We start from the raw sequence: 11,641 nt of genomic DNA, 5'->3' as shown, positions 1-11,641 counted from the left end.
TGCCATTTCAAGTCGACCGTGGCAACGACGAGAAAGAAAATATGTACGTGATGTATGTATCGCCCACCAGAGAGTCTGCAGTAGGGATGGAAGTGAACCAATGATTATAAACGGATTAGGAGTGATACATAACCTTTTACAGCCTGCCTGCACATGTTTGCAGTCAGGGTTCTGGTTGGCCTGCCTATAGTTTATTAGTGCCATCACATCCATGTTCTAGGCGTCCGCATCCAGTCTCTGTAGCATAAACATCTGCCCTTGTCGTTGTGCAGAAGGCGTTATATTGTCAGGGTCTGTGTGTAAGGGCGCTTTGTGAGAGACTGTGGGAGACAGTGCAGCAGGCCACAGCCTAGTGAAAGCTGCCTTTGTTGTGTGTGTGTGTGTGTGTGCATGGATGGAGAGCCTGGCTCTGGCCATCTCCTCCTTCCTCACCCACGGTTTGTCTCCCCAGGACGGTCTCTGCTCCTTTTTCCGGGCGGTGGCGGCGGGGGTTTGATTGACAGGTGGTGGTGGCGGTGGGGGGGAGGAGGAGGGGGGGGATTTGAGCACACCGCAGAAATCACACTCACGCTACTGTAGGTCCCATACACCTGCTTCCTCGCACACAGGCTTGGAAAAACACACGCTCCCCCCCCCTCCCTGCTGTTCACACTAAGTGCAAAAGGCCAGGGCGCGAGGCGGATACTCCCTAACCCGGGCCGCCCATAAAGGGGCTTTTGATTCTCGGTGCCGGGGAGACCCAGTGTGGCCTCTGTCCCACCAACCACCCGGTACCCGCTCTGTCAGGAGCCCCCCCGCGCCTCGCCCCATCGCCTCCCATGAGGTTCAGAGGAGCTCGTCCTGGCTAGGTTTTGCTGTGTTCCCCCCCATCTTTTTTTTCCTGTCTTTCGTGATTTATTCGACATCTTTTGCCTATTTTTTTCCTCATACCTTTAGAATAATCATACTAAAAATCCCTGCGCTCCTATATTGAATCTGAAAGTTTGTCTTTCTCCCCGACGGTCGTATTTCATCAAAAGCCGTCACAAAAAGGAACCCTTAGCTTGTGTGTGTGTGTGTGTGTGTCTGTCTGTCTGTCTCCTCGCCAGAGCACTGATTTTGGACGCGCCACGCTTGTATTTCTATATTTACAAGTGAAATATGCCGAGGTCGTCCTATTTAGAAACCAGAGACGGCGAAAAATGTCGAAACGTATTTTTAATTACACCGTGCCCCTACGAAGAAGGGGAAAAAAGCCTCCGCTCAAATCATGCTTTATTATATGGTTCAAGGGCTTCCCAGCCAAGAGAAACTCATTCCATTTTGTTTAAGGGCCCCCCTCCCTTTCTCCTTTTTTCCCTCTTTCCTAAAGTGGTTTTGGGCCCTGTACGGCTGGAGTCTTAGCCTCTCTTTGACATGGCAGGGGCCTCAACGCCTGCCAATAAAAATAAATACCAGCTGACTTGATTATACAGGGATCTACCGTCGAAACACTGGACCCGTTTAGCTTGGAAACCCAAATATAACACGCTTTTTCACTCCGAAAGAGGGCGAAGAAGTGTGTGCGGTGGGAGTGGTGTGTGTGTGCTCGTGCTTCTTCAGGCCCGCGTGCGTGTGCGTGCAAGCCAGGCTTGTGTGTGTGTGGGTGTGTGTCAGCCACCGACTATAACTTGGAGACACTATGTTCCACAGTGACCCTGTGTCTAACAGGACACTGGCCTCCACCTCCTTAGGGCCTGACCGTTGTGTGACCATCCCAGGTGTGGGGACAGGCAGCAGCTTGTACCAACAGCCCTGGGCTCAAGCGGAGATGATGAACGATGTTTGTACGGGGCCCACCCAGGCGCGCCACGCTGCGGGCGCACGGGGCACACGCCTGACTGGCAAGAGGCGGGACAGCGTTGGCGGCGGTGGCGGCAGGCGGCGATGGCCACGCCAGCTGAGGTCGGTTGGTTATTTGGCCATGTGGCGAGCGGGCGAGCAGGCGCGGGCGGGGCCAGGTTGGTCACGCCGTTCGAGGCCTGTGTGTGCGTGTGTGTACGTCGTGCCAGGATAGACAGAGGAAGGGAGCGAGGGGAAGAGGTAGGCGCAGAGGGAGTGCGAGAGAGGGAGCCAGGGAGGGGATGGAAGGAGTGAGGGAGGCTCAGAGGAGGGAGGGGGGGGGGGGGGGGGGGGGGGATCGGACGAGACCGCAGCCCCTCGTTCACGCCAGGGAGGTGTGAGCCCCCAGGCGCCGGCCACACTCCTCACACCCCTCTCCTTTGTGTGCCTTTCTCCCCCCCCTCCCCTCACTGCGTTCTTGCTTTCTTTCACCCGTTCTCTCAGCCTGTCTCCCCCCCCTAGCCCAGTGGTAATACCACCTTGACTCCCAGTCAAAGGCCCGGGCTATCCAGGGTCTGGTTCACATTGACTCTGGGCCTTGGGCCTGTTTGTTTAGAGAGGAGGAGGAGGAGGAGAGCGAGGAGAAGAGGGGATGGATGAAGGGGGGTTTTCGAGAGCGCTCAAGACCCGTGGTTAAAGGCTGTTTGAGAGGAGGTCCGTCCCCGCACACTTTCGTGTGAAGATCCCCCGAACCCTCGCGTCTCCCTCCCTCGGCGCGTGAGCGCGCGGCTCTTCGCGCACATCTCCCCTCTCTCTCTTTTACTTCCACCTCAGTTGTCGTTCGCCCCAAGTATCTGCCTCGCCGATTCCTCCCGGTGCCTGGCCCACACTTGGCCCAAACACGGCGGCCCAAAACCAAACACGGCGGCCCAAAACCAAACACGGCGGCCCAAACCAAACACGGCGGCCCACGAACACCGAACCCCCGCGGCGAAACACACAAGACGACGCCCCACATCGGTTAACCTCCTCTCTCCCCCTCCTCTCTCCTCCCCCTCCTCCTCTCTCCCCCTCCTCTCTCCCCCTCCTCTCTCCCCCTCCTCCTCCACCCACAGCCGCCCGCCCCAGCTGAAGGAGCAGCAGCAGGCCCAGCCGCCCCCTCCGCCCCCGCAGGCCCTGTCCCCGGCCCAGCTCCCGGAGGAGGCCGAGTGTCTGACGGTGCCCAAGTACAAGAGGGACCTGGTGCAGAAGCTGAAGATCCTGCGCCAGGAGCTGTCGCAGCAGCAGCCGCAGGCGGGCCACTGCCGCATCGAGGTCTGCAGGGAGGAGATCTTCGAGGTAACGGGGTTGTGGGGGGTTTGTGTGTGTGTGGGGGGGGGGGGGGGTTCTGTGTGTGTGTGTGTGGGGGGGCTGTTTCGGCACTGTCCTTTGCCCTGCGTTTGGTTCACCTTCTCGGAATGCCGGCGTTAGGCCGAAAGTACGCAGCTCTCGAAGGAATCGCCGCACGCGCTCGCGGAACGCGCTCGCCACGTTCGCGTTGACGCGCGTGCTTTCGGGAGCCGTGGGACGCGGAGGGAACCAGTGGTTTGTCGGGGAAACTACGGCGCGAGTTGAAATAACGTGTCGCAAGAGCGTCGGAGGGGAACGCTGCGAGACGTGTGACTACTACACGTGCACAGAAACAGACCCACGCGCACGCACACACACACACACTATCAGAAGCACACGCACAACATGGAAACCGTGCACACTCTCATTGCAGACAGAAAACCAAAACGTGCTGCAGAAAAGATGCAGCCACGCAGCCAAAACACTCACCGCCCATATATTCTGGTTACTGGCATATTTTCACTGCTTAACAGCCCTGCCCCAACTTCCAAGCCCAGGCAGCACCACTCCACTACCCAGAACCACTTTACAGGTTCGCAGTAAAAACAGGCCCGAAAAAGGACCCGCAAAACACCACATACTCCCTCTCTTTTCCCCTCTCTCTCTCTGTCTCTCTCTCGCTCTCTTCTCTCTTCTAGTCTCTCCCTTGCAATCATCTGTTCTTCCAAAGCAAGGCATTCTTTCTGCATGATTTCAGCAGTTAAAAAGAGGGGGGAGGGTGGGAGGAGGGGAGGGGAAGGGGGAGGGTGGGAGGAGGGGAGGGGAAGGGGAGGGTGGGGAGGAGGAGAGCCAGGGAGCAGCAGTGGTAGCTTTCACAGGGGCCAGACATAACTTCATAACTCGAGCGGTACAGAGTTGAGCAACGAGAAAAATATGACTTCATCCTCCTCGCGATGTCACAGCTGCGAAGCGGAAGGGGAGGAAAGGAGGGGGGCGGGGGTGGGGGTGGGGGTGGGGGTGGGGGGGGTCAGACGGGCACAAATTCTGGGTTTTTGTGGGGGGGGGGGGGTTTAACTCGGGGACCAGTGGCGTTGCTTGCCACCAACCTAATGACCTCACTTAACGTTGACAACCCCGAACATCCAGCAAAAAACCTTTGCCTTCTCTCCCTCTCCCTCATCCATCCTCGCCCTCTCTCCTTTTGCGTCCTCTCTGCGCCTCTCCTCCCTCCTTCTCTCTTTCCTCCTCCTCTCTCCTTTTTTCTCTCCTCTACCTTTCTCTCCTCGCCTTCCCTCCCCTCCTCTCTCCTCTCTTTCCCTCTCTCCTCTCTCCTTCCTCTCCTCTCTCCTTCCCCCTCTCCTCTCTCTCCTCTCCTTCCCTCTCCTCTCTCCCTCCTCTCTCTCCTTCCCTCTCCTCTCTCTCCTTCCCTCTCCTCTCTCCTTTGTCTCCTCTCCCCTCTCTTCTCTCTCCTTCCTCTCCTCTCTCCTTCCTCTCCTCTCTCTCCTTCCCTCTCCTCTCTCCTTCCCTCTCATCTCTCCTTCCTCTCCTCTCTCCTTCCTCTCCTCTCCCCTCTCTTCTCTCTCCTTCCTCTCCTCTCTCCTTCCTCCCCTCTCTTCTCTCTCCTTCCTCTCGTCTCTCCTCTCTCCTTCCTCTCCCCTCTCCTTCCCTCTCCTCTCCCTGTTGCTACACCTCTGTAGCAGTGGCAGGCAGATTGTTTGTAATGGCAGGACTCCTGAGTCTCTGGCCCTGATAGAGGAAAGAGAGGGAGCAGAGAGAGAGAGAGAGAGAGGAAAGAGAGGGAGCAGAGAGAGAGAGAGAGAGAGAGAGGGGAAAGAGAGGGAGCAGAGAGAAAGAGAAGGGCCTTACGTAATGTGGTGGAAGGGAAACACGCACGTACACACACACACACACACACAGGAACACAAACACACCGAGTCCCACAGCATCGCTCTGGGACCTCGCTGGCGGGAGCCCGCTGGGGGTAGAAGTACTGCTGCTCACCCATGAGCATCCAGAACCTTCTTCTTAAAGCGCCGGCGTCTTTTTCCAGTCCCCAGCGAGGAAGGGCGCGTCTGTGGATGCACGCAGACGGGGGGACAACTTTACCCAATACAAAAACGAATAAAAAGCATTTTCTCTTAACCTTCGCGCTGTGGGGGTGTGAGACAGCCCGACGGTTCAAAGAAAACGCTTCACTTTATTTCTGTATGAGGTAAAGTTGTCGCGACACGTGGGGGGGGGGGGGGGGGTCACAATGACCCGAAGAGAACACAAGTGTTAAGCTGCTCGCTAGCTAGTCACGAGCGGACGGACAGATACGCGGCGCGGTGTCTGACGGATGTAGAGAAGCGCTACGTCGGACACGCAGGCTAACGCGTCGGCCGTGTGGTGTCGTGTTGCAGGAGTCGTACCGCCAGGTGATGAAGATGCGGCCCAAGGACCTGTGGAAGAGACTGATGGTCAAGTTCCGAGGGGAGGAGGGGCTGGACTATGGAGGCGTGGCCAGGTAAGCCAATCAGACTGCAGCGCCGGGCAGCTTCACTTGGGCCACAGAGATGTCAGTGATGACCCTCGCCATAGGTTAAAAAGACCAGGTTTATGACGTTAAACGATGTTTATGGTCGTGTTGAAATCTCTCACGGAAGTAAGATGGAGATAAATATTGAGACTGCGATCAAGTTGATGTATGATATTGGTGAGTGGACACGGCAATCTTTTGAAATGTAATATTGGTGTGTGTTGTTTTTCAAATGTGTTTGTGTGTGTGTGTTACCAGGGAGTGGTTGTACCTGCTGTCCCACGAGATGCTGAACCCGTACTACGGCTTGTTCCAGTACTCCAGAGACGACATCTACACCCTGCAGATCAACCCCGACTCTGCCGTCAACCGGTGAGAGAGGGCGGGATGAGGGGGAGGAAAGGGAGAGGGGGGGGATGAGGGGGAGGAAAGGGAGAGAGGGGGGATGAGGGGGAGGGAAGGGAGAGGGGGGATGAGGGGGAGGGAAGGGAGAGAGGGGGGATGAGGGAGTGGGAAACGGAGGGAGATTTACGGGGCGAAAGCGGCATCCATAAAGATTGAACAGAGGATCAGCATTGGCGTATTTCACACACGCAGGTTAGATATATAGTCTTCAAAAAGGACGATCAATCTTGGAATAGTAGTCCCTAGGAGATTCCCTCTCATCTCCTCCTCTTCTCTTCTCTCCTTTTTCTCTTCTCCTTTCCTCTTCTCTCCCTCCTCCACCCCGTCCTCGTCCTCCTCTCCTCCTCCAGGAGCACCTGTCCTACTTCCACTTTGTGGGGCGGATCATGGGCATGGCGGTGTTCCACGGCCACTACATCGACGGGGGCTTCACCCTGCCCTTCTACAAGCAGCTGCTGGGCAAGCCCATCACCCTGGACGACATGGAGTCTGTGGACCCCGACCTGCACAACAGCCTGGTCTGGATCCTGTAAGGAGACACACACACACTCACTCACACACACACACACACACACACACACATTCCCAGTAAATAGATTAGCACATAAATGTCATGCTAGCAGGTATCACGCCGCACACACATAAATACTTGGACGCAAAATGTAACGACAGCTTAAAAAAGAAGACATGACTCCCACACACACACCTGCCCCTTGGTGGAAAGACACCGTGAATGAGACCCTCCTGTGAAGTCCCAGCCGGACCCGGGGAGCTGCTTCTAGCGCCCTCTGTTGAGCAGACGCGTCTCTCTCTCACTTCTCTCTCTTTCTGTCTCCCACTCCTCTTTTTTGGTCTCGTCTCTGTCTCTCTCCTCTCTCTCTCTCTCTGTCTCTCTCTCTCTCTCACTCTCTCTACTCTGTCTCTCTCTCTCTCTCTCTCTCTCACTCCTCTCTCTCTCTCTGTCTCTCTCTCTCACTCTCTCTCCTCTCTCTCTCTCTCTCTCTGTCTCTCTCTCTCACTCTCTCTTACTCTGTCTCTCTCTCTCTCTCACTCCTCTCTCTCTCTCTGTCTCTCTCTCTCTCTCACTCTCTCTCTCCTCTCTCTCTCTCTCTCTCTGTCTCTCTCTCTCACTCTCTCTCTCTGTCTCTCTCTCACTCTCTCACTCTCTCTCTCTCCTCTCTGTCTCCCCGCAGGGACAATGACATCACGGGTGTTCTGGACCACACCTTCTGTGTGGAGCACAACGCCTATGGAGAGATCATCCAGCACGAGCTCAAACCCAACGGCAAGAGTGTTCCCGTCACCGAGGACACCAAGAAGGAGTATGTCAGGTACGGGACCCACACACACACACACACACACCAACAACCTGCCCCTCACAGACACTGTGGTCCCTCGAAACCCCAAGTCTCACCAAGTCATCTTGGTCCTCCCTCTTTAACCCTTCACCCCCCCCCCTCCCCATCCCTCCCCATCTCTCCCTTCCCCTGTGCTCCCCCCCCCCCCCTCCCTCCAGGCTGTATGTGAACTGGAGGTTCCTCCATGGCATAGAGGCTCAGTTCCTGGCCCTGCAGAAGGGCTTCAACGAGGTCATCCCCCAGCACCTGCTCAAGGCCTTCGACGAGAAGGAGCTGGAGGTAAGCAGTCGATGCACCCCCCCTCTCTCTCTCCGTCTCTCGCTCTGTGTCTCTCGCTCTCTGTGTCTTTCTCCATCTCTCTCTCTGCCTGCTCCCCCCTTGCCGTCCATCCCCCCGTTTCCAGCCGTCAGTGATGAATTCCCCCCCCCCTCCTCCCCCAGTTGATCGTGTGCGGCCTGGGCAAGATCGACATCGGCGACTGGAAGTCCAACACGCGGCTGAAGCACTGCACGCCCGACAGCAACATCGTCAAGTGGTTCTGGAAGGCGGTGGAGTCGTACGACGAGGAGCGCCGCGCCCGCCTGCTGCAGTTCGTCACCGGCTCCTCCAGGGTCCCGCTGCAAGGCTTCAAGGCTCTGCAGGGTACACACTCTGGGTTGTGGGGGGGGGGGTACTGTGTGTGTGTCAAGGATGGTGGCCGTGGCCATGGTGATGGGGGTGTTAAGTTGCGTGTTTTTGTGTATTTTTTGCGGGTGGGGTGCGTGTGGGGGGCGGAGGGTGTGTGTGAGGGTGTGTCCTAAAGGCTTTGGGGCAGAGCGCGCGTGCATTTCTGCCTGTTTACTTGTTCGCACCGTCAGCATAATTTGATTGTGTAATTCTGGGCGTGTGTGTGTACGTCTGCCTTAAGTGACCCTGTGTGTCTGACAGCCGTGGTCGGACTCAGTGGGTTTGGTTAAATCCAGCCAGACAGGAAACCCTGAGGGAAGAGTGTAGCTGTGCGTGTCTGTCTGTGTGTCTGTCTGTCTGTGTGTGTCTCCTGTCTGTCTGTCTGTGTCTGTCTGTGTGTGTCTCCTGTCTGTGTGTGTGTGTGTGTGTGTGTCTGTCTGTCTGTCTTTATGTCTGAGGCGTGTGTATTTGTGTGTTGATGTGCTCACTTGTGCATGTCCATCTGACGGTGTGTGTGTGTGTGTGTCTGGCCCCTGGTGCTTTCCTAAATATACAGCCAGTGTTGTACTAAGACAGCACCCATGTTTGTGTATGTTCTAAAGGCCGGGTTCAGCAGGTTCAACCAGGAGCAGGTCTGTGTCTGTCTGGATGGATTGGCTAAAAGTTTCAAGACTTTTGCTGACTCTGTTTCTCTCTCGCTCTCTCTGTATGTACACGTGTGTGTGTGTGTGTGTGTGTGTGTGTGTGTGTGTGTGTGTGTGTGTGTGTGTGTGTGTGTGTGTGTGTGTGTGTGTGTGTGTGTGTGTGTGTGTGTGTGTGTGTGTGTGTGTGTGTGTGTGTGTGTGTGTGTGTGTGTGTGTGTGTGTGTGTGTGTGTGTGTGTGTGTGTGTGTGTGTGTGTGTGTGTGTGTGTGTGTGTGTGTGTGTGTGGACCCCAGGTGCTGCAGGACCCAGGCTCTTCACCATCCATCAGATCGATGCCAACACCAACAATCTGCCCAAAGCCCACACCTGGTGAGTACAGGCCTGCTTGACTTGCACACACAGACACAGACTGTACACAGGTCTCACACCACAACTCATGAGTCCCACCAAGAAAAATGAAAGCTCACCCCAGGACTAGTTAAAATGATAGACCTTGCTAATAATTCAACGTTGAACTAGCTACAGTCCACTCCAAATCCTAGATATCCGTTCATCTTTTGTCTTCCCATTCTCCTCTCTCCCCTCCTCTCTCCTCCCTCCGTCCTCTCCAGCTTTAACCGGATCGACATTCCGCCCTACGAGAACTATGACAAGCTGTACGACAAGCTGCTGACAGCCATCGAGGAGACTTGCGGATTCGCCGTGGAATGAGGGACGCATCGGGCGGGAGGAGAGTGTGTGTGTGTGTGTTTGCGTGCGCGTGTGTGTGGTGTCAGTGTGGCACGGCTGCCGCGGACTCTGCTGTCACCACAGGCCACCGTGCCCCCCCCCCCCCTCGAAGGGACACCGCCACATTCAGCCACGCCCACCAGGCCGGGCGACCACGCCCCCTCCTGCCGGCCTGCAGCTCTCTTCACCTGGAGAACAGGACGTTGTGTGGAGGGGGAGGGGCCCATGGTCGTCTCCCTCTCTTCCCATTCTTCCTTTTTTTTTTTTTATATCCAATTTTTTCAGCTGCTACAGACTTGATTTACCTTGAATCCCTGCAAGAACGCCGGCAACTTTTTTTTTTGTTGAATTTTTTTTTTAAATTTGTTTTGTTTTCCTTTAGTGTAATAGCTTATTTTAGTGCTAATGGTAAAAGACAAGAACTGTTTGAGTTGGGTTGACTTGGCATTCGTTCTGTTGTCGTGTGTGATGGTCTAAGTCCAGCCTGCGGTGACTATTAGAGTAGCCAGTCTCTGCTTGAGAGAGAACTGAAATGTGAAGGCCCCCCTTTGTGCAGACAAGCTACGATCGATCACCAACTAGCCATATCTTGCCCATGGTAGCCACTCTAACCTCAACCTTCCCCTTGATCCTTTCCATTTGCATGAATGCATACACATACATAGACATATTTACACCTCAAACACACACACAGGTAGAATGGAAGATGGCCTTTCACGGACGTAAAAACTGCTTATTCATTTTTGTTCCAGCAAGCAGAGACAGTGAAGTTAGAACTGATGCCTACCATTGGTACATAGCCTTTTAATCTTATCGGTGTCATCGAAAATTGTTTTGTGGGCTGTTGTTTCTTCAACGTGAAACCGAGCTCAGCTGAAATGGGGTGCAGGGTGTCGTGAGGGGAGCTGACCGACATGAAGGCAAACGACCGCCCGACTCGTCCGCCACAGCATCACCATTGCATCATCCACCTGTGTGTGTGTGCACGCGCACGTGAGAGAGCGGCAACGACGGAGCGTGCGGGAGCAGGAGGACTCGCGAGTGCAAGGTGGAATTACGTCGAGGGGGAAAAAAAACGACAACAACAACAAAAAACAACGTCGGATTGCCCGGCCTACCGAAGCGCCCTCCTGTTGCTAGGTGACGTGGTATTCACTTTGTGCTAGAGCGTTAACTGCGCCGCCGCCGTCGCCCCAAAGCCTGTATACCTGGGCTGAATCTCAATAGTGTGGCTGCCCCCCCCCGCCCTCTTCAGGAAGCAGCCACCATTTTGACTTCACCTTTCGTCGAGTGCAGATGAAGCTGAGGGGGCCAGTGGAGGAAGTGAGGTCACAGCGTGGAGACTCGCCCGTAAGCGGCTCCCAGGGGCCAGGCTCAGGCAGGGCGCTTCAAAGCAACTTCACAGGAGCATGTCTGCGTCTCCTCAGTGACTGACACCCACCTTCAAGGGGGGGGGGGGGGGGGGGGGGGGCGGAGGAAACAGTTTTCTCTCCTTCCCTCTCTAGAGCACTTTATTAACTCGAAGGGCGAGCGACAGGAAGTGCTTTCTTCACATTTAGAAAAGACACATATACCTTGTTTTATTCCAACCATTAACAGTGGAAATATACAGGAAAAACGAAAAGTATATATGTATATATACACACCTGTAATTCTGAGTATATACATGTAAAGATATATACTTATTTTGTATATGGCTTTGTCCCGTCTGTTTGACGACGTGCCAGCATGTCGGGTGTCCCAGACCTCTGCATTCTCAGGTGAAGTCAACGTCCTGTCTTTGACCTTAACGAGGGCGACATGCGAAGGGGGGAGAGAGAACAGACACAAGCTCCTGTCGAGAGAGTACAACCTGTGACCCTCTCCTTGAGGGAGAGCCGAGGGCGTGACCTTTAACTTTTGACCCTCCCCACCACCCCGACCCCAGGCTGGGACGTTTGCTCTCCCCCACCCCCACCCCCCCCCTCCTGAGCCTCCACCCCCAGCCCTGCATGAATGGACTTCTAAAGCGTGTATTTATTTGCAATTATTTGTCCCAACAAGCGAAATGTGTGTTGACATGCGAAAATTCTGGTGAATGTTGTTTTTTCCTTTTTATAAATATATATATATATATATATACATATATATATATATAATATGCTGCCTGTCAAATAGCAATCGACTACGACCATGGACTGTTTTCTTACTGA

The 11,641-nt window shown here is 54.9% G+C and overlaps 1 protein-coding gene across 1 annotated transcript in view; it reads left to right on the top strand.

Moving 5' to 3' along the window:
* LOC136965647 (E3 ubiquitin-protein ligase SMURF2-like) overlaps positions 1–10,894 on the top strand; it is a 14,382-nt gene extending 3,488 nt beyond the window's left edge. The window contains 10 exon segments of the mRNA XM_067259831.1: positions 1,740–1,923; positions 2,916–3,138; positions 5,532–5,635; positions 5,906–6,029; positions 6,403–6,581; positions 7,246–7,383; positions 7,569–7,689; positions 7,851–8,052; positions 9,014–9,089; positions 9,332–10,894. Of these exon segments, the coding sequence (XP_067115932.1) occupies positions 1,740–1,923; positions 2,916–3,138; positions 5,532–5,635; positions 5,906–6,029; positions 6,403–6,581; positions 7,246–7,383; positions 7,569–7,689; positions 7,851–8,052; positions 9,014–9,089; positions 9,332–9,431 (1,451 nt within the window). The 3' untranslated portion in view covers positions 9,432–10,894.
* Positions 10,895–11,641: the final 747 nt, after the last annotated feature.

This window comes from Osmerus mordax, chromosome 21 (assembly GCF_038355195.1).
Source record: "Osmerus mordax isolate fOsmMor3 chromosome 21, fOsmMor3.pri, whole genome shotgun sequence".
Taxonomy (NCBI): Eukaryota; Metazoa; Chordata; class Actinopteri; order Osmeriformes; family Osmeridae; genus Osmerus; species Osmerus mordax.
The sequence above is the reverse complement of the archived record's forward strand: the minus strand, read 5'-3'. Positions and strand labels throughout refer to the sequence as shown.